General features: G+C 44.4%; 1 protein-coding gene across 4 annotated transcripts in view; it reads right to left on the bottom strand.

Annotated features, from left to right (window-relative positions):
• Window positions 1–185: 185 nt before the first annotated feature.
• Window positions 186–23,144, bottom strand: part of slc26a10 (solute carrier family 26 member 10) — an 87,235-nt gene continuing 64,276 nt past the window's right edge. The window contains exons 16-18 of one of the 4 annotated variants that reach the window (XM_072248673.1): window positions 15,751–15,805; window positions 10,709–10,815; window positions 186–3,716 (exon numbers count right to left, since the gene is read on the bottom strand). In XM_072248673.1, coding sequence (XP_072104774.1) covers window positions 3,678–3,716; window positions 10,709–10,815; window positions 15,751–15,805 — 201 coding nt within the window. In that variant the 3' untranslated portion in view covers window positions 186–3,677. Of the gene's footprint in view, window positions 3,717–4,975; window positions 5,258–10,708; window positions 10,816–15,750; window positions 15,806–23,144 lie in introns of those variants that run through there. The other 3 variants (XM_072248676.1, XM_072248674.1, XM_072248675.1) reach the window with 3 other exon arrangements.

The following is a 23,144-nucleotide window of genomic DNA, read 5'->3' as shown; positions in this document are numbered from 1 at the left end:
TGGTAATGGTGCCAATTAAAGAAAGGCAGTGCAATTAGTACCTGCCATCCAATTGGTGGCTACCATTTGTAAATTCAATTAAACAGAGATATCCACCAAACCCTTTGTCACATGATTGTTTATTAACAGACATGAATTTCTAATGAAATCACATTGGTAAATCAGACACAATTAATGACTGGTAGAACTGAAGATACTTTAAATTCATTGTCATAGCTAAGCATTGACGGATAAATATGACCTTTCAGTTTACAATTCCACCCCTCCCCTTTGTGCTTTAGGTTGCCTTAACATTGCATAAAGCTCCAAGCTTGTTGGTGCTCTCCCTGTTCTCCTGAGGCCACTTCCTATAGCGGACTCACAACTTCATGGTCAGTCTGGTATATCAGCCTAGTGACCTGTCTCTGCACACTGAGGAAAGGTGCCTTATCAAGGTACCTGGTCATTAGCTTGACCATCTGATCAAGGTGAAAAGGTTGACTGAGAGAAAAATGTTTTCCTCTGATGAGGGAGTACTGAATAAGGAGGTATAAACTTACACTGAGTTCTCATCAGGAAACATTTCTTAATGTAATCCATTAGTGGAGAGATTTGGGAACCAGAGATCGAAGTTCATCTGATTCTCTCAAAACTTGATATACTCTCCACTTATCAGAACTTAAATTACTCAAAATTATTTGTGGGAGGAAAAATTATCTAATCTGTATTTAGCTGAAACAACTTCCACCTTCTCTCTTGGCAGGATCAACCACTCACTTCACTGTGTTGGAACTGGGGTCAGCTGGAAATTTCAGAACTGAACTGTTGGGTGAGATGATTAAGGAATTTGAAGCTAAGCCAGTTAAGGTAGAGCTTAGGTGTGGAGGAAATTCTTCTCAGGTCAATGGGAATCTTTGGAATTTATCCAAGAGAGCTGTAGAGGTGGAGCCATTGACTATATTCAAGGACAAGAATGACAGAAGTTAAACGCAGGAGATTCTGCAAATACTGGAAATCCGAAACAACACACACAAAATGCTGGAGGAACGCAGCAGGTCAGGCAGCAGAAATGAATAAACTGTTGACGTTTCAGGCCAAGACTCTCTTTCAGGGCTGGAAGGGAAGGTCAAAGATGCTGGAATAAAAAGGTGGGGAGGTGGGGAGGGGGGAAGGAGGATAGCTAGAAGTTGATAGGTGAAGCCAGGTGGGTAGGAAAGGTAAAGGGCTGGAGAGGAAGGGATCTGATAGGAGAGAAGAGTGGACCATAGGAGAAAAGGAAGGAAGATGGGACCCAGGAGGAGCTGATAGGCAGGTGAGAGGTCAGAGTGGGGAATAGAAGAAGAGGGGACGAGGAGGGGGAGGGAAACTTTTTTTTTACCAGAATAAGAAATCAATATTCATTCATCAGGCTGGAGGTTACCCAGATGGAATATAAGGTGGTGCTCCACTTCCTGAGGGTGGTCTCATCGTGGCACAAGAGGAGGTCATGAACCGACATGTCAGAAAGGGAATGGGAATCAGAATAAAAATGCTTGGCCATCGGGAAGTTCTGCTTTTGGCAGATGGAGCAGAGGTGCTTGACAAAGCAGCTCCCCCAATTTACAGTAGGTCTCACCTATGTAGAGGAGGCTACATCAGGATCACCAGGCACAAAAGACAACCCCAGCAGATTCACAGGAGAAGTGTTGCCTCATCTGGAAGGATTGTTTGGGGGCCTTGAATGGAGGTGAGGAAAGTGGTGAATGGGCAGGTGTAGTACCTAGGCTGCTTTCAGGGAAAAGTATTGGGAGGGACGAATGGATGAAGGATTCATGGAGGGAGCGATCCCTGTGGAAGGCAGACAGAGTGGAGGAGGAAAAGATATGTTTGGTGGTAGGATCCCTTTGGAGATGGCAGAACTTGCAGAAAATCATGTGTTAGATGTAGAGACTCATGGGATGGTAGGTAAGGGCAAAAGGAATTCTATCACTGTTAAGGCAGTGGGGAGATGAGGTGAGCGTGGATGTTCGGGAAATGGAGGAGGTGTGAATGAGGGTAGCATCAATGATGGAGAGAAATCCAGTTCTTTGAGTGTTGCCAAGAATGACAGATGTTTGGTTTATGGGAAACAAGCAGGAAGTAGAGCTGAGGCCAAGAGAGATATTTTTCTGACTGGAAGTCTGTAACTAGTAATATACTGCAGGGATCTGTATGGCTTGACATAATGACTTGGATAAGAGTGAAGGAGGTCTGATTAGCAAGTTTGCAGATGACACAAAAGTTGGTGGAGTCATAAATCACAAAGAAGTTTGTCTAAAGATACAGCAGGACATAGGTCAGCTAGAAAGTTGGACAGAGGAGTGGCAAATTGAATTTAATCCAGACAAGTGTGAGATAATGCTCTTTGGGAAGTCAGATTTTGGTAGGACACTCACAGTAACTGACAGGGACCTTAGGGTTGTGTCATAATACAGCTTTACAAAATAGTGGTTAGACCATACTGAGAGTGTTGTGTACAATTCTGGTCATCACACTTCAGGAAGGATATGGAAGCTATACAGAGAGTGTGGAGAGATTCACTGGAATGGAGGGTTGTATTTACAAGGAGAGATTGGACCGTAGGAGGCTGAGTGGTGACCTTGTAGAGGTTTATAATATTATGACAGGCACAGATAGAATAGATAGAGTTTTTTTTCCAGGGCAGTGGAGTCTAGAGGTGGGGGGAGGGCACAGGTTTAAGTCTCAAGGAACATGTTGGTGACTCCAGCCCTCATTTCTTAAGTTGATCTACAGATCTGTCATTAATTGAATGGGGGCAATGTGCTCAAAGGTCTGAAGTGCCTCCAGATCTTTCTCTACAGTATCAGGAACAACACAGCTGACCCCACGTTGACTTCAAAACACACGCATATGTATGTGGACTTCCCAGCAGACCCCTTTGCGGAGGGAGCAGGGGGTAGAAATGCTGCATCATTTTCCCTCCAAGCTGCCCCCTCAGTAACCTGATATAGGTTGGCAGAGACTAGGCATCCTGGCCTGTCTGACCATGTTCCAAAATGCATGGAGCCAGATGAATTCTCAAATGTAACTAAAGAAAAAATTCAAGAAGCAACGAGCAATAACTGTCCATTCATTCACACCTACCATACAAAAGAAAGGACCAACACTAGTGATATAAATTGATGTCCATCTATTTCAGCTTAATCCCATGCAGGTAAGAACACTACTCTCCTCTACCCCAACTTCCTCACCTCCAACTCAAATCAATTCTATTGTTTGCCAAGCGCTCCATAAAACCGGTAGCCCTTTAATGAATCAGTCTATGTCTCATTAACTAATCTCAGGCACTCCCAGTGGCAATAGAATTCCATCTGGATTAAATCTTGATAAATATTGGCAGGAGGGGTTGAAGTTGGCTACCTGCTTTGTTAAATGTGACCTTTAGTTTGAACTTAACAATCATTTGCTTTGGGCAACCATTTTGACACAGTCCCTAAAAAACTACATTACACAGCTTAATCTGTAACTGCATTCCATTAGCAAAATACTGCACATTTTACATCATAACATAAGTCTCACTCTGAGTCCCAGCTTGAACAGAATCTATTTGCTGTTTTTCAAGCATCCTTGAAAGCTAATCCTGGTCATACAGGACGTTGTGAATGTCCTTTAAGTGCTTGGTTTAATTGGTAAATGAACTGAAAGTCCACAGGAAGCTTTCATACCCAAATTGTTGTGCTTTTCTGTGATGAAGCTTCCTAAAAAGAGAAAAACAATCACATACAGTATATACCTTAATGTCTTGCGGTATTACTCAAGCATAACAAGAGCAGTTACAATTTCTGGTAAAGTTGAGTTTACAGAGGATCTGAGAAAGGAAAAGAACTGGATAATTTCATTTGCTAGTTATAGCACGTGATCAAGTGGTTAAGGCATTCAACTAGCGACCTGAAGGTCATGAGTTCGAGCCCCAGCCGAGGCAGCGTGTTGTGTCCTTGAGCAAGGCACTTAACCACACAGTGCTCTGCGACAACACTGGTGCCAAGCTGTATCGGCCCTGGCCCTTCCCTTGGACAACATCGGTGTCATGGAGAGGGGAGACTTGCAGCATGGGCAACTGCCAGTCTTCCATACAACCTTGCCCAGGCCTGCACCCTGGAGAGTGAAGACTTTCCAGGCGCAGATCCATGGTCTAGCAAGTTTAACGGATGCCTTTACTAGTTATAGCAGGAAGAATGGTCCATTGTTGCAATTTACTGTTTCCCTCTCCACCTCCACTTAACTCTTCCTCTGCTTTCTCGGTGTACCTCCCTGCATCTCTGTTACACTACAAGTTGGCTCCAGAGTCCAGCAGGAGGGAGAAGACCCAGGCACGATGACCGACCAAGCATTGCAAGAATAGGGAGGCAGCTGTAAAGGTGAATTAAATGTTGGGTGCACTTGTGTACCGGTGGAGACCGATTCCACAAAGTAATGTAGCCTCTGCTTGGTGGAGGTGAAGGTAACAGGTAATGCTGGGAACAGGGGAACATTTAAGTTGTAGAAGAAGTTTATGGGGGAAAGCAAGGAAGGGTCTCAAGTTTCCAGCTTCCTTGTAGAAAGGGACCACAGAAATGTAGGAAAGCATTGAATAGAACGAGCAATTTGGCCCTTCTTGTCTGCTCCATCCAAAATCTCTGTGTAATGCGGTAACCCACAATTGGGGTAGTTGATTCATCACAATCTCAAGCTCCATGGATGAGGACTGCAGTGGGAAAGTTTACACAAAAATGCAACCTTCAGCCAGTGGATGACACAATGCAACGCAAGGAGTGGAGGTCAATTGGAGCTTTGCGCGGGTATTAATCACCACCCCCAACCCTTCCCAATATTGAATGCAGATTTGCGCCTCAAGGAAACTTGCAGGATGAGAAGCACTTGGCTTGCATATCTTTTTATTGCACACTTGCTGCAAAGTTGTACAGCAAAATGGTCAGATAACTCAAAATTAAAAAGGAAATTATGGAAACACTCACTATGTCGGGCAGTGTCTATGGAGGGAAAGAGAGTCAATGTTGCCGCTTCATCAGAACTCTTCTGTGAACTCTTTTTCTCTCCCAGCAGATGCTGCCTGACCTGCTGAATGTTTCCAACATTTTCTTCTGTGTTTTTGAGTCACTCAGTAGCTGCTTGGGAATCATCATCGTTACAGGTAGCTCATGGTTGACTCTTCACTTTCAGTAACCTCACCCGTACCTGGCTCTTAATTCTCAGCAACCGCATCCACAAGTCTCCTTGTTCTCAGCAACTGCACCTGCATCTGAAGTGAATTATATTTGATGAGGGCATTCCTTCCATTAACCACGGAAGTAGCACATCCGACTTGAATGGCTTTGGAGCCACACAGCGCAGGGCAACTGGTCCCTGCAGACCAACGTCCCCATCTCAGTTAGTCCCATTTACATGTGTTTGGCTCATACTCCTCTAAGCATTTCCAATCCATGTAGTGTACCTGTCTAAGTACCTGCCTAAGTACCTGCCTCTACCGCTTTCACTGGCAGCTTATTTCTTATGCGTACCATCCTCTGTGTGAAAAATTTGCCCCTCAGCTTCCTATTAAATCTTTACTTTTCACCTTAAACCTACACCCTCTAGTTTTGATTCCCCAACCCTGGGAAAAAGACTGTGTGCATTCACCCTAACTAGACCCCCAAATGATTTTATACATCTCTATAAGGTCATCCCTTGTTCTCCTATGTTCCAATGAAGTCCCAACCTGCTCAACCTTTCTCTGTAACTCAGTCCCTCGAGTCCCTGCAACATCCTCGTAAATCCCCTCTGCAATCTTTCCAGCTTAGTGGCATCTTTCCTGTAGCAGGGTGACCAAAACTGAACACAATACACCAAGTACAGCTTCATGAATGTCTTGTACAACTGTAGCATGACATCCCAACTTCTATACTTAGTGCCCTGACTGATGGATGTCAGCATGCCAAACATCTTTTTCATCACTCTGTCTACCTGTGGCTCCACTTTCTGGGAACTTTCACTTTCACTTCACCCAAGTGAAAACGGCCAGAGCCTCCGTTTGCATTTTGTCACAGCTCAGCTTTCATGTCTTGGAATTATTCCTTTAAAGAATCTCCCTTAAACTTCCACTGCCATTTGTTTAATTTGCATGGTGGGGTGAGTCCACAACAAGAGGGCATAATCTGAAAGCTCTATCCAGCCTGATGTCTGGAATAGCTTCCTTGCATAAACCTCCCGCTAAAATGCTTCTGACATGACAGGTCAATAGAAACTTTCTAAACTCTTTTCTGGCTGGGGAATTATTCATGTCAGGACAGAGGGGGGTAGATGGTGGTTAATTCAAGGTGATGAATAATATCCTCATGTCCCTATCATCTGTCATACTGGGTACCAATTTACTCAAAATTTAAATTTCCTGTTATTCTTTCAAGGTTCCATTTAAATGAGCTGAACTCTGCCTACAAGATATTGGAGAGGTCAACACTTTGGGGAGTAGACAGAGAATCTGTTCTCTCTGAGGGCTGGATTACTGAACAGTATTTTTTTTTATCCACCCTCAAGGATGAATTACATGGTCTGGTGGGATGTGGCCAGAATAGAGGCTGCAATTGGAGTATTGTGTATGCAGCAGTCTTGGCTGCTGTGTTATAGGAAAATTGTGATTTAATTGTGATTTAATGCAGAGATTTACAAGGATGTTGCCAGGACTAAAGGGCCCGAGTTAAAGGGAGAAGTTGGCCAGGTTAGGATTTTATTCTTTAGAATGTAGGAGAATGAGGGTGACCTTATAGAGGTGCCATGGTCATAAGGTCTTTTCCCCAGAGACAGAGTCAAAAACTAGAGGGCACAGGGCTATGGTAAGAGGAGAAAGCTTTATAAAGGATCTGAGGGGCAACTTCTTCACACACAGGGTGGTGATTATATTGAATGAACTGCCAGAGAAAGTGGTTGATGCAGGTATAATAATAACATTAAAAAGACACTTGAACAGGCCCATGGATAAGAAAGATTTTGAGAGGCAAATGCAGGCAATTCAGACTGGCTTGATGGGCACCATGGTTAGCATGGATGAATTGGGCTGAAGGGCCTGTTTCTGCGCTGTATCTGTGTTGTCATCTATATCCTTGTACCAATCGATCTAGGCTTTGTGTCTACAGTATGACTCTATGACTCAGTGATCTTAATGTCCAGACATCAGGAATAGCTAGCTTTAACATAACACTCTCAGATAAAAGCTAACGGGATTATAAATGTTGCCTAATGGTCAATGGAAACCAAAAGCAGGTTTAATATGAGTGGGCAGGCTGATCAAGTCTCACTGAGGGTGGAGGAGGTTTAGTCAAAGTTACTCCCCTAGGATTTCCAGAAAATTCATGACTAGATTTCAAGTGTCATCCAGGTAAACCCTATAGCCAGCTGGCTGGGCACGTTCTGTATATTTTGTAGCACTGACCACTGATTAGACAGATATGGATTATTTGATCTGCAGAAGTAAAGTCTAGACGAGTCAATGCTACCTGAGGTTTTAGTCATCACGCTCTGTGGAGTGAGCTACTTATGCCCTTATGTGACCCTTCAAGTGAATCTCTCTTTATTGGGATACATTGTACCAGGTCCTTAAGGCTTTAGAAAAATACGGCCCAAATGGGGACAACTGGGGTTAATGTAGAATGATATAGTGGGCCGAAGGGCCTAATTCTGTGCTGTATGCCTTTATGACTCTAAAATCTGCAGACACACAGAAAGAAGCTACTTGGCCTATTACGTCTATGCCAGATATCTAAGCAAATCCACTCAGTGCCATTCTCCAGCCCTACCCCTATATCACAGCAGGTGTATTTCTCTGAGTGTCAATCAGATTTCCTTTGAAAATTATTGATAATCTTTCTTTGCACTCTAGGAGGCACAGGTAACCACCACTCACTGTGTAAAGACAGTTCTTCCTCACACCCCTCTCCGCCAGTCCCTGTCTCTTGTCCAAAACCTAAGTCCTTGCTAATGAGAACACCTTTTCCTTGTAAATCCTATCTAAACCTGTTATGATCCGGCACAAATATCCCCTCAACCATCCTCACTCCAAGGAGAGCAATCCGAGCTTCTCCAAGGTCTTTTAGCTCTTGGAGCTAAAATCCACATCCCTGGAATTTCTCCTGCACCCTCTCCAGGACCTTCACATCCACACTACAGTGTGGTGACAATGAATACAAAAGCGAAGCAGGAATAGGCCCTGTGGTATTCAATAAGATTATGGTTGAGGTTCCATCTTGACAGCTAACCTTTTGGCCAATACTCTGATCCTATTTGGATAAAATGCAAATCAATCAATCTCCGCCTTGAATAAACTCAACCGCCAAGAACCCACAATTCCCTGGGACACAGAACTCAAACAATGCACAAGCCTTTTGAGTATAAACATTCGTCCTCACCTCACAGTCAAATGGATGATAGCTTATTCTGAAAACCTTTTCCCCTAATTCCAGATTCTCCTGGAAACACCCTCCCAGCATCTACCTTACAGTATCAAGCTCCTTGTGGAGCTGCCAACACTTCCCTCTGTAAGGGACCTGAGATTCCAGCACCTGCCTAGAAGTCAAATGCTTTCTGATCTGTGTTCACTGCAACTTTGATGACCACACTCTGTGATTGGAGTCATTGTAGACTACAATAACATGTTCCCATAATTAACACTGAAGAAGTCGGTCTGTAGAACATGCGCTAGGAACGGCAATTGTTCATTTCAAGGGAGAGGAATGGCTGCAGGAGAACTGGTAAGTATGAGGGAACTTAATGCCTTTCCAATTAATTAACTTTAATTGTTTTGAAATACTTAAGTGTTTTAATTTTGACAGATAATTGTTGAAATGCAGAAAGCTAACATGTAGGCCCAGCAGGAAATTAGCTTTGAATCGATTCTGGATTTACACGTGTTCTACACCATTGTTTTGACAGCCAGCTAAGCGATTGTTATCTGTCAGTATTCCTACAAGTACATTCTGCCAATAGCCTTGTGCTCAACATAGGCCTCATCAGAAAGGTTCAGGATGGCCTCCACAAGGTAGCTCTAATGAAGGAATCTGTATTGGTTAAGTGGGTAGATAAACAGTGGAGCTGCTGGTTCACTGCTGCTGAGAATTTCTTGAGTTATATATTTAAATAAGAATACCTCTTAGTCTTCCAAACTCTAGGAAACTCAATTTCTCCTGCTTGGACAATCAATTCATCACAAGAGTCAGTCATATGAACCTGTACTGTGTACATCTAAGCACACAGTACTCCAGGTGTGGTCTCAGTAAGGCCCCATATAATTACAGAAAGTCTCCTTTCTTCTTATACTGCCTTGTAACAACGTCTAAGATATTATTTGCTTCCCTAATTTCCTGCTGGACCTACATGTTAATCTTCTGTAATTTCTGTACAAAGGACACCCAAGTTCCCCTGAGCCCTAATGTTTATCAATCCCTCACTATTGGAAAAATATCCTCCTTTATTTATCTAAGTGGTTAGTTTCTCATTTAATTACATTCTATTCCACTAGATACCCTCTTGTACAATACTTTCACCCATGTCAGAATTACTTTATCATCTGGTTCTGTTTTGTTGTGTGAGGAAATGGATTTGGGAGTTGAGGTTCTTATTGCATTCTGTTAGTTTTTGTGTGAGGGGGGAGTTTGGGGGTCAATGTACTTGTTCTGTTTTGTGCAGGGAGAGAGGGGGTTGGGAGTTGATGATCAGGGTGCCGTTCTTTTTGTGTGTGTGGGGGGAGATTGTGTTTGATTCTCTCTGAACAACTTCCATGTCCTTTCTTTGTTTCATGGCTATCTGGAGAAGAAGAATCTCAGAGTTGTATAGGGATACCTACTTTGATGATAAATGAACCTTTGAATCGTAGTGTTGTGAATGAATTTAGATAAATTACACTGACCATTCTTCTAAATCAAGAATTATAGCCCTCTAAGGTTCAATCACAGATCCTTGCTGCTACCAGATTCAGAATGCCAGCCTTATTTGTTTGCTGTCTCGCCCATTGCCTTGTACCACAAAACAATCTCTACTGTCCCTGCCAGTAAGAGGCGCCGCAGTGCCACAGCAGGTAGAGCCATTGCCTAACAGCTCCAAAGATCCGGAATCAATCCCGATCTCAGGGGCTGCCTGTGTGGAGTTTGCATGTTCTCCCTATGACTCTGTGGGCTTCTCCTGGGTGCTCTGGTTTTATCCCAAAGGCATGCAGGTGAATGGGTTAATTGGCTGCTGTAAATAATCCCTAGTGTGTGGGCGAGGGGTAGAATCAGCGGTAGGGGGGGAGGAGTTGATGGGAATCGGGGAGATGGGATTAGTGTGAATGGGTGGTCGATGGTCATCTGAAGGGTATGCTTTATGCTACTGTATATGATTCTCATGGGCCCAAATTTACTTTTCCTGATCTTGTTTTACAATTATAATAAAGCTGCTGTCAGTTTCATGTGTCTTGATAGTTTGTTATCATCTCCTATTTTCACCTTTGTTATGAGTGCCATGGTCATCCCTCACTGAATACTAATTCCTCAGGCCAACTGCATCTTTTTTTCCGGTCAGAAAGAAGTTAAAGTTCAGTGACTGAGTTGCAGCTCTGACCTTAGGCGGACTAAAATCCAAATTGAATTCTGGACTCAACCAGCTGTGGGAATGTCTGTGGAATGTTTTCAGATGGTTTAATCTCTGGAGACTAAAGCAGGAGAAAATCACTTTTGAAAAAGATTGTTACCTTGACTTGCTCCAAGTGGACAACAGCATCGTGCACAGTTACAAAGATCTGCTCTGGACGAAGGTGTTCAAGTAGGCCACTACACGTTAATACTCTCAAAACACCTTCTACGAAACAGAGAACAAACACAACTGTGTGACTATGCCTCACTGTTGCTGGCACCTTGAGAATTGCAAAGTCACTACATTCAGGCTCAAGTCTCTCTGAGGTAAATGAAAGCAAAGTACGATGGATCGGCTGATGAGCGGCACGTAACGTTAACTTCACAAAAGTTCTAGGCAATGACCATCTCTAATAAGAGAGTCTAATCACCTACTCTTGGCGTTCAGTGGCATTGCCATTGCCAATCCCCCGGTGTCCTGGGATTCACCACTGACCAGAAACTCAACTGGATCAGCTATATAACTGTAAATCGGTTGATGAGTGGCACTCCAAAACCTTGTCACCATCTTCTCCTGATGGGTCTCAGCCCAAAACAGCAACTGTTTATTCCTCTCCATAGATGCTGCCTGACCTGTTGAGTTTTTTTTAGAACATGACAGCACAGTACAGGCACTTTGGCCCATTATGTTGTGCTGAACTTTTAACCTACTCTAAGTTTAATCTCACCCTTCCTCCCTATATTGCTCTTCATTTTTCTATCATTTGATAGTTCCTCCAGCACTTTAGGTGCGTTGCTCTGCAGTTCCAACATCTGCAGAAACTCTTGCGTTTATGACCGCAAAACCTTGTCACAATCTATAAAAGGTACAAGTCAGGAGTGAGGTGGAACACTTCCTATTTGCCTGGGTGAGTGTGGGTCCAACAAGTGTGAAGATGCTTGACACCACCTAGGGCAAACCAGCCTGTTTGATTGGCACCCCATTCACTGCCCTAAACAGCGCACAGTCTGTGCCGTCTACAAAATGCACTGCAGAAGTACAGTATGGCTCACAGAACACAAACTACATGGAGAGAGGGCGTTTCCTCAGCATGTTAGAATGCCAGTGGCTCAAGAGGGTCGGGCACTAGGGACACTAGCCGAGATGACGACAGAACAAAAATAGCTGGTGTGTCTGGGAGCAATTTGGAAAGCGCAGGATGGGTACATTCCAAAGAAGAAATATTCTAATAGGAGGATGAAACAACTGTGGCTAACAAGGAAAGATAAAGACAGCATAAAAGCAAAAGAGAGGGCATATAATATAGCAGAAATTACTAGGAAGTTAGAGTTTTGGGAAGCATTTAAAAACCAACAGAAGGCAACTAAGTAAGGAATAAGGAAAGAAGTGATGAAATATGAAAGTAATCTAGCCATTGAGGTAAAAGAGGATACCAATTGTTTTTCAGATGCATAAAGAGTAAAGGAGAGGTTAGAGTGGATATTGGACCACTGAAAAATAATGCTGGAGAGATAGTAATGGGGGATAAAGAAATGGCAGATGAACTTAATAAGTATTTTGCATCAGTCTTCACTGTGGAAGACACGAGCAGTGTTACAAAAGTTTGAGGGTGTCAGGGCGCAGAAGTAAGTGCAATTGCTATTACTAGGAGAAGGTGCTTGGGAAGTTGAAAGGTCTGATGGTAGACAAGTCACCTGGACCACATGGACTACACCCCAGGGTTCTGAAAGAGGTAGCTGAAGGAATTGTGGAGGCACTTGTAGGTCTGGAAAATTGCAAATGTCACTCCATGCTTTAAAAAGGGAGGGAGGCCAAAGAAAGGAAATTATAGAACAGTAAACCTGACTTCAGTAGTTGTTAAGATGTTAGAATCTATTATTAAGGATGAGGTTTCGGGGTACTTGGAGGCACATGATAAAATAGGCCCAAGTCAGTATCGTTTCCTTGAGGGGAAATCTTGCTTAACAAAGCTATTGGAATTCTTTGAGGAAATAGAGGACAGTACTTGGATTTTCAAGAGGCCTTTGACAAAGTGCTGCACATAAGGCTGTTTAACAAGATAAGAGCCCATGGTTTGAAAGATACTAGCATGGACAGACCATTGGCTAATTTGCAGGAGGTAAAGAGTGGGAATAAAGGGAGCTTTTTCTGATTGGCTGCTGGTGACTAGTGGTGTTCCACAGGGGTCTGTGTTGGGACCGCTGCCTTTTACGTTATATGTCAATGATTTGGATGACAGAATTGACGGCTCTTTTTTGCCACGTTTGTGGACAATACAAAGGTAGGTGGAGGAAGCAGGGATTCTGTGGAAAGAGTGAGACAGACTGAAGAGAATGGCCAAAGAAGTGGCAGATAGAATATAGTGTGGGGAAATGTATGGTCATGCGTTTGCTAGAAGAAATAGAAGGGCAGACGATTTGCTAAATAGAGAGAAAATTCAAAAATTTGAGGTTTAAAGGGACTTGGGAGACCTCGTGCAGGATTCCGTAAAGGTAAATTTGCAGGTTGAGTCAGTGGTGAGGAGGGCAAATGCAATTTTCACATTCATTTCAAGAGGACTAGATTATAAAAGCAAGGATGTAATATTGAGGCTTTATGAGGCCTCACCTGGAGTATTGTGAGCAGTTCTGGGCCCTTTATCTGAGAAAGGATGTGCTGACATTGGAGAGGGTTCAAAGGAAGTTAACGAGAACAATTCTTGGAATGAAACTGTTAAAATGCATGAGGAGCGTTTGATGGCTCTGGGCCTGTACTTGCTGGAGTTTAGAGCAATGATGGGGGAATCTCATTGAAGTCTATTAAATATTGACAGTTCTAGATAGAGCAGATGTGGAGAGGATGTTTTCTATAGTGGGTGAGTCTAAGACCAGAGGACACAGCCTCAGAATAGAGGGTCATCTCATTAGAACAGAGATGAGGATGAATTTTTTGCCAGTGTGTGGTGAATCTGTGGAATTTATTGCTACAGACAGCTGTGGAGGCCGAGTCACTGGGTGTATTAAGAGCGGAGGTTGATAGTTCCTTGATTAGCCAGGGTGTCAAAGGTTACAGGGAGAAGGCAGGAGAATGGGATTGAGAGAGATAATAAATCAGCCATGATGGAATGGCAGAGCAGACTCAGTGGGCAGAATGGCATCATTCTGCTCCCATATCTTTTGATCTAGTGGTCTGACATAGAAAACAGGTAGCAAGAATAGTCCACCTGGTAATCTGCTCCGTCATTCAGCAACAACAGAGCAGAACAACACCTTCCTGTCTGGAGCAACACATAATCTGTGGGAGGGGATCTAGGTGAGGAGGGAGCATAACAGATGGAGGATGGAAGAGTGGAGATAGTGACAGAGGCTGGGAGGTGAGAGATGGAGGTGGCAAAGGGCTGCAAATGGTGGCTCTAATTGGAGAAGAAGGTGCAGCACAGAACCAAGTAATAAGGTGGGGAGGGCAGATGGGAACAGTGGGGGGAGGGGACCCAGTGGGAGAGGTGTGTGGGTGACAGACAGATGGAGTGGGTGGGGGAGGGGACCCAGTGGGAGGGGTGTGTGGGTGACGGACAGATGGAGTGGGTGGGGGAGGGGACCCAGTGGGAGGGGTGTGTGGGTGACGGACAGATGGAGTGGGTGGGGGAGGGGACCCAGTGGGAGGGGTGTGTGGGTGACGGGGAGATGGAGTGGGTGGGGGAAGGGACCCAGTGGGAGGAGTGTGTGGGTGAAGGACAGATGGAGTGGGTGGGGGAGGGGACCCAGTGGGAGGAGTGTGTGGGTGACGGACAGATGGAGTGGGTGGGGGATGGGACCCAGTGGGAAGGGAGTGTGGGTGACTGACAGATGGAGTGGGTGGGGGAGGGGAACCAGTGGGAGGAGTGTGTGGGTGACGGACAGATGGAGTGGGTGGGGGAGGGGAACCAGTGGGAGGAGTGTGTGGGTGACGGACAGATGGAGTGGGTGAGGGAGGGGACCCAGTGGGAGGGGTGTGTGGTTGATGGACAGATGGAGTGGATGGAGGTGGGGAAAAGAACAGGGAAATGGGGGCTGGGATGGATTATTTGAAGTTGGTGAGACCAAAAACAGACTTGGTGACCACTTCACTGAGCACCTTTGCTCCACCTGCCATGGCCATCTGGAGCTCCTGGTTTCCAGCTATTAGTTCTTCTCCCCATTCCCAAACTGACCTGTCTGACCTTGGCCTCTCCACTGCCAGGGTGAAGTTAAACACAAACTAGAGGAACAGCACCTCATTTTCCCCCAGGTGTTCTACAGCCAGATGGCAGAAACATTGAATTCTCCAACTTCAGGTAAACTGCTCCCCTTCTGTCCCTTTTCTCTCTCTTCCTGATCTACCCAGTTCCTCCTACACCCATTCCAGCTCCCATCACCCTGTTCCTTCCCTTCTCCCACTGTTCCCATCTGCCCAGCCCACATGGTTCCATGTTCTAGGTCAGATACCATCATCTGCAGCCCTTTTTAACCCCACCTCTCACTTCCAGCCTCTGTTGTTATTCCCACTCTCCCCTCCTCCATCTCCCCATCCTCCTCCTCACCTGGATCCACCCATAACCTGCCACCCCTTCCACTCACCTCTTTACTCTGGCTATCCCCCCTCTACTCTTTCATGTGATGAAGGGTCTCAACCCAGAACATTGACTCCATTGGCTCCATTCCTCTCCTCAGATGCTGCCTGACCTGCTGAGATCTCCTCACAGATGATGTGCTGCTCCAGACTCCATTATCTACAGTCTCTTCTGTCTCACCTTTCAATCTTAGCTTTGAATGAATGAATGGGATGAGCAGCTCTCTGAAGTGGAGAGTTCCAAAGCTCCTTAACCCTCTGCGTAAATGAATCTTCTCACTAGATGACCCTCTCTGCTAACTTCATGCCTTTTACTTCTGGACTGGAGTCAAGGGAAGTTATATCTCAACACCAGCCTTTCCACCTCTCTCTGGATGTGAGAGTTCTCAATGAGGTGACTTCATTTTCCGCAACTCACACTCTCTCTCTCAGTAGTCTCTCTCCCTGACTCGGAATGTTCCTCGCCTGTGTCCCCCATCCTGCCATTAACCCTTCAGTTAAATTATTCGGAGAGCCCAGCAAGTGGACACCAGAAGCTACTGCACTTCATTCAGTATCCCAAAGGAAGACACATGATGAAGCTGTGATACTTACTGTTACACTCTGCTAGGTAGACCCACAGGTCAGCTTTCTGACACTCAACGCACATCTGTAAAATAAGAGGTTTATAGATTCAGCAAGCTCCACCAGAGGCTTAAATATGCCCGCTATCTGTGATGGATATACACTTTCTGGGCCAGGGGGCCTTTTTGTTTTGCCAGGCTTAGCTTCTAAACACAACAGTTGCCACTTATAAGGATCAAACAGTTGTATATTAAACTTCCAACTAATATTGGCAGAATGCAGCAGGCCAGACAGCATCTATGGAAAAAAGTACAGTTGACATTTCAGTCCGAAACCCTTCGGCAGGACTGGAGAAAAAAAGCTGAGGAGTAAATTTAAAGAGAAACACAAGGTGATAGGTGAAACCTGGAGGGAGTGGGATGAAGCAAAGAGCTGGGAAGTTGTTTGGTGAAAGATACAGAAGGGTATGAAAGAAAGAAAAAGGGGGAGGAGCACCAGAGGGAGGTGATGGGCAGGCAAGGAGATAAGGTGGAATTAAAATGGGTGGCCACTGGGAGATCCCACTTTTTCTGGCGGACAGAGCGTAGGTGCTCGGTGAAACGGTCTTCCAAGCTACATTAGGTCTCACTGATACACCAGAGGCCACGCTGGGAGCACTGGACACAGTATATGACCCTAACAGACTCAGAGGTGAAGAGCCACCTCAGGACTGTTTAGAGCTCTGAATGGTAGTGAAGGAGGAGGTGTAGGGGCAGGTGGAAAACTTGTTTCACTTGCAAAGATAAATGCCGGGAGGGAGATCAGTGGGGAGTGGTGAATGGACGAGGGAGTCGCATAGGGAGCAATCCCTGCGGAAAGCAGAAAGTGGGGGGGGGGGTGGAGGGAAAGACGTGCTTGGTGGTGGGATCCTGTCGGAGATGACAGAAGTTTCAGGAATTATGGACGTGCAGTCTGGTGGGGTGGTAAGTGAGAACAAGAGGAACCCTATCCCTGGTAGGGTGACAGGAGGATGGGGTAAGAGCAGTTGTGCATGAAATGGAAGAGATGCGGTTGAGGGCAGCATTGATTGTGCAGGAAGGGAAGCCCCTTTCTTTGAAAAGGAGGACATCTCCTTTGTTCTGGAAATGAAAAGCCTCAGCCTGAGAGCAGATGCGGCAGAGATGGAGGAATTGAGAGAAGGGATGGCGTTTTTACAAGTAACAGGGTGGGACAAGGTATAGCCCAGGTGGCTGTGAGAGTCTGTGGGTTTATAATAGACATCAATGGATAAACTGTCTCTGGAGATGGAGACAGTGAGATCAAGAAAGGGGAGGGAGGTGTGGGAAATGGACCAGGTGGATTTGAGGATGCAAGTTGGAGACAAAGTGGATGAAGTTGATGAGTTCAGCACAGGTGCAGGAAGCAGCACCAATGCAGTCGTCGACGTAGCATAGGAAAGGTGGGGGGCGGTCACCAGTGTAGGCTTAGAACATAGACTGTTCCACGTAGCTGACAAACAGGCAGGCATAGCTGGGACCCATGCAAGTGCCCATGGCTACCCCTTTTGTTTGAAGCAAGTGGGAGTCTGTAGGAGTCATATACTTCCTTCAGTGCTCCCGGTATGGCCTCCTGTATATCGGTGAGAGCTGACATAGATTGGGAGACCACTTCACCTGGCTTTTTCTGCCAGAAAAAGCGGGATCTCCCAGTGGCCACCCATTTTAATTCCACTTCCCATTCCCATTCTGATATGTCCATCCATGGCCTCCTCCACTGTTGTGATGAGGCCACACTTAGGTTGGAGGATCAACACCTTATATTCTGTCTGGGTAGCCTCCAACCTGATGGCGTGAACATCAATATCTCAAACTTCCAGTAATGCCCCCCACCCCCACTTCACCATTTCCCATCCCCTTTTCAATCTCTCACCTAATCTCCTTGCCAGCCCATTGGCTCTCTCTGGTGCTCCTCCCCTCTTTTCTTTCTTCCATGGCCATCTGTCTCTTCTACTAGTTTACTTCCCAGATCTTTACTTCATTCTTCCCTCTCCAGGTTTCACCTATCACCTTGTGTTTCTCTCTCCCCTCCCCCCACCTTTTAAATCTATTCCTCAGCTTTTTTTCTCCCGTCCTTTCAAAGGGTTTTGGCCCGAAATTTTGCGTGTTGCTCAGAATTCCAGAACTGCAGATTTTCTCTTGTTTCCAACTAATATTTATTGTTTAGCTTCTGGTCCTAAACAGGAACTAGTCTTCAGTTCTTAAAATATAAATGGCAAGCAGTAATCAGCTTGAACTTAAAAGCACAGCTTTGCAAGCAGATGCATTTTCTGTATAAAGCAGTATGTTGAGTCACAGCACCTGCCTTAATGCTGAAGTGGTGTAGACCATGAATTACCTTGGCATGGAAAAGTTTGGGCACTCCTGGTCAAAATTACTGTTACTGTGAATAGTTAAGTGAGTAGAAGATGAACTGATCTCCAAAAGTCATAAAGTTAAAGATGAAACATTCCTTTCAACATTTTAAGCAGGATCAGTGTATTATTTTTGTTTTGTTCAATTTTAGATTGGAAAAAAAAGGAAAGGAGCACTATGCAAAAGTTTGGGCACCCCAAGAGATTTGAGCACTCATATAACTTTTACCAAGGTCTCAGACCTTAATTAGCTTGTTAGGACTATGGCTTGTTCACAGTCATTGTGAGGAAAGGCCAGGTGATGCAAATTTCAAAGCTTTGTAAATATCCTGACTCCTCAAACCTTGTCCCAACAATCAGCAGCCATGGGCTCCTCTAAGCAGCTGCCTAGCACTCTGAAAATTAAATAAATGATGCCCACAAAGCAGGAGAAGGCTATAAGAAGATAGCAAAGCATTTTCAGGTAGCCGTTTCCTCAGTTCATAATATCATTAAGAAATGGCAGTTAACAGGAATGGTGGAGGTCAAGTTGAGGTCTGGAAGACCAAGAAAACTTTCCGAGAGAACTGCTCGTAGGATTGCTAGAAAGGCAAATCAAAACCCCTGTTTGACTCCAAAAGACCTTCAGGAAGATTTAGCAGACTCTGTGGAGTGGTGGTGCACTGTTCTACTGTGCAGCGACACCTGCACAAATATGACCTTCATGGAAGAGTCATCAGAAGGAAACCTTTCCTGCGTCCTCACCACAAAATTCAGCGTCAGAAGTTTGCAAAGGAACATCTAAACAAGCCTGATGCATTTTGGAAACAAGTCCTGTGGACTGAAGTTAAAATAGAACTTTTTGACTGCAATGAGCGAAGGTATGTTTGGAGAAAAAAGGGTGCAGAATTTAATGAAAAGAACACCTCTCCAACTGTTAAGCAAGGGGGTGGATCGATCATGCTTTGGGCTTGTGTTGCAGCCAGTGGCACGGGGAATATTTCACTGGTAGAGGGAAGAATGAATTCAATTAAATACCAGCAAATTCTGGAAGCAAACATCGCACCGTCTGTAAAAAAGCTGAAGATGGAAAGAGGATGGCTTCTACAACAGGATAATGAACATGAACACACCTCAAAATCCACAATGGACTACCTCAAGAGGCGCAAGCTGAAGGTTTTGCCATGGCCCACACAGTCCACTGACCTAAACATCATCGAAAATCTGTGGCTAGACCTCAAAAGAGCGGTGCATGCAAGACGGCCCAAGAATCTCACAGAACTAGAAGCCTTTTGCAAGGCAGAATGGGTGAAAATCCCTCAAACAAGAATTGAAAGACTCTTAGCTGGCTACAGAAAGCATTTACAAGCTGTGATACTTGCCAAAGGGGGTGTTACTAAGTACTGACCACGCAGGGTGCCCAAACTTTTGCTTTGGGCCCTTTTCCTTTTTTGTTATTTTGAAACTGTAAAAGATGGAAATAAAAAAAGTAATCTTGCTTAAAATATTAAAGAAATGTATCATCTTTAACCTTATGCCTTTTGGAAATCAGGTCATCTTTTACTCGCTTAGCTATTCACAGTAACAGAAATTTTGACCAGGGGCGCCCAAACTTTTGCATCCCACTCTACTTAGTTTGGCTTCCTTCAAAAGCTAGGTTTTGCACAGTTCAAGGACATTTGCAGAGCAGGTGGAGGTAATCACTTATCATATCAAAAAATTATTTATTAATAGTTGAAATGTTTATGTAGTCAGGGAATTTAGCTTCACAGCATTACTTGTGAGCAGCTAGGATATGTATCTCCAAGAAGCTTTTAGACTGTTTGTTTAAAAAATGTTATCTCAGGAAATAGCATATGTGCGTGAAGTCACGTAAGAGGCAAAGGAACTGTATAAATGAAGAGAGCAATGTAGGCTTATTAGGAATGGGATAAGGAACATCAAGAAGCATGAAAGAAACACAGTGTGGATAACTTCACTCACCTCAACTCTGAACTGATTCCACACCCTACAGACTCACTCTTAAGGACTCTATAACTCATTTTCTCAGTAATATTTTTTAATTTGTACAATTTGTTTTCTTTTGCACATTGGTTGTTTGTCAGTTTTTGTTATTTATAGTTTTTCATAAGTTCTATTGTGTTTTTTATTTTCCTGTAATTTGCCTGCAAGAAAATGAATCTCAAGTTAATATTGGCACATGTGTACTTTGATAATTAATTTACTTTGACCTTGACTTCGATGTAAAGCCAACTTTTCATTTCTGGAGCAGCAGTTCTGACCATTAGGTTTCTTTGAGATATGTCATTGGCATCTTCAGAAGAAGGCTGATGAGGCCAGGCAGATATAGAAGGATATGCTGATACGGTAAATAGAGGCATGGTGGGTACAGGCTTACGTGGAGCATTGGATACCATTTCTTTTGTTGATGATCCTTTAGGGTAATTGAGGAAAACAGGATTCTGCCATTTCCTGTCTTCATTTGACCTCTCAAAGTGCAGTGCCTCACACTTAACCAGATCGAATTGTATTTGCCATTTCCTTGCCCATATTTCCAATTGATCTATATCATAGAAACATAGAAACATAGAAAATAGGTGCAGGAGTAGGCCATTCGGCCCTTCGAGCCTGCACCGCCATTTATTATGATCATGGCTGATCATCCAACTCAGAACACCGCCCCAGCCTTCCCTCCATACCCCCTGACCCCCGTAGCCACAAGGGCCATATCTAACTCCCTCTTAAATATAGCCAATGAACTGGCCTCAACTGTTTCCTGTGGCAGAGAATTCCACAGATTCACCACTCTCTGTGTGAAGAAGTTTTTCCTAATCTCAGTCCTAAAAGGCTTCCCTCTATCCTCAAACTGTGACCCCTCGTTCTGGACTTCCCCAACATCGGGAACAATCTTCCTGCATCTAGCCTGTCCAATCCCTTTAGGATCTTATACGTTTCAATCAGATCTCCCCTCAATCTTCTAAATTCCAACAAGTACAAGCCCAGTTCATCCAGTCTTTCTTCATATGAAAGTCCTGCCATCCCAGGAATCAATCTGGTGAACCTTCTCTGTACTCCCTCTATGGCAAGGATAGATTTTGGTCCCCTAATCTGATGTCTTTCCTCAGATTAGGGGACCAAAACTGCACACAATACTCCAGGTGTGGTCTCACCAAGGCCTTGTACAACTGCAGTAGTACCTCCCTGCTCCTGTACTCGAATCCTCTCACTATAAATGCCAGCATACCATTCGCCTTTTTCACCGCCTGCTGTACCTGCATGCCCACTTTCAATGACTGGTGTATAATGACACCCAGGTCTCGTTGCTCCTCCCCTTTTCCTAATCGGCCACCATTCAGATAATAATCTGTTTTCCTATTTTTGCCACCAAAGTGGATAACTTCACATTTATCCACATTAAATTGCATCTGCCATGAATTTGCCCACTCACCCAACCTATCCAAGTCACCCTGCATCCCCTTAGCATCCTCCTCACAGCTAACACTGCCACCCAGCTTCGTGTCATCCGCAAACTTGGAGATGCTACATTTAATTCCCTCATCCAGGTCATTAATATATATTGTAAACAACTGGGGTCCCAGCACTGAGCCTTGCGGTACCCCACTAGTCACCGCCTGCCATTCTGAAAAGGTCCCGTTTATTCCCACTCTTTGCTTCCTGTCTGCTAACCAACTCTCCACCCACACCAATACCTTACCCCCAATACCGTGTGCTTTAAGTTTGCACACTAATCTCCTGTGTGGGACCTTGTCAAAAGCCTTCTGAAAATCCAAATATACCACATCCACTGGTTCTCCCCTATCTGCTCTACTAGTTACATCCTCAAAAAATTCTATGAGATTCGTCAGACATGATTTTCCTTTCACAAATCCATGCTGACTTTGTCCGATCATTTCACCGCTTTCCAAATGTGCTGTTATCACATCCTTGATAACTGACTCCAGCAGTTTCCCCACCACCGACGTTAGGCTAACCGGTCTATAATTCCCCGGTTTCTCTCTCCCTCCTTTTTTAAAAAGTGGAGTTACATTAGCCACCCTCCAATCCTCAGGAACTAGTCCAGAATCTAACGAGTTTTGAAAAATTATCACTAATGCATCCACTATTTCTTGGGCTACTTCCTTAAGCACCCTGGGATGCACACCATCTGGCCCTGGGGATTTATCTGCCTTCAATCCCTTCAATTTACCTAACATCACTTCCCTACTAACATGTATTTTGCTCAGTTCCTCCATCTCACCGGACCCTCTGTCCCCTACTATTTCTGGAAGATTATTTATGTCCTCCTTAGTGAAGACAGAACCAAAGTAATTATTCAATTGGTCTGCCATGTCCTTGCTCCCCGTAATCAATTCACCTGTTTCTGTCTGCAGGGGACCTACATTTGTCTTTACCAGTCTTTTCCTTTTTACATATCTATAAAAGCTTTTACAGTCCGTTTTTATGTTTCCTGCCAGTTTTCTCTCATAATCTTTTTTCCCCTTCCTAATTAAGCCCTTTGTCCTCCTCTGCTGAACTCTGAATTTCTCCCAGTCCTCAGGTGATCCACTTTCTCTGGCCAATTTGTATGCTGCTTCTTTGGAATTGATACTATCCCTAATTTCTCTTGTCAGCCACGGGTGCACTACCTTCCTTGATTTATTCTTTTGCCAAACTGGGATGAACATTTGTTGCAGTTCATCCATGCAACCTTTAAATGCTTGCCATTGCATATCCACCGTCAATCCTTTAAGTGTCATTTGCCAGTCTATCTTAGCTAATTCACGTCTCATACCTTCAAAGTTACCCCTCTTTAAGTTCAGAACCTTTGTTTCTGAATTAACTATGTCACTCTCCATCTTAATGAAGAATTCCACCATATTATGGTCACTCTTACCCAAGGGGCCTCTCACGACAAGATTGCTAATTAACCCTTCCTCATTGCTCAAAACCCAGTCCAGAATAGCCTGCTCTCTAGTCGGTTCCTCGACATGTTGGTTCAAAAAACCATCCCGCATACATTCCAAGAAATCCTCTTCCTCAGCACCTTTACCAATTT

The sequence above is a fragment of the Mobula birostris genome, chromosome X (genome assembly GCF_030028105.1).
Source record: "Mobula birostris isolate sMobBir1 chromosome X, sMobBir1.hap1, whole genome shotgun sequence".
NCBI classification, from domain to species: domain Eukaryota; kingdom Metazoa; phylum Chordata; class Chondrichthyes; order Myliobatiformes; family Myliobatidae; genus Mobula; species Mobula birostris.
The sequence above is the reverse complement of the archived record's forward strand: the minus strand, read 5'-3'. Positions and strand labels throughout refer to the sequence as shown.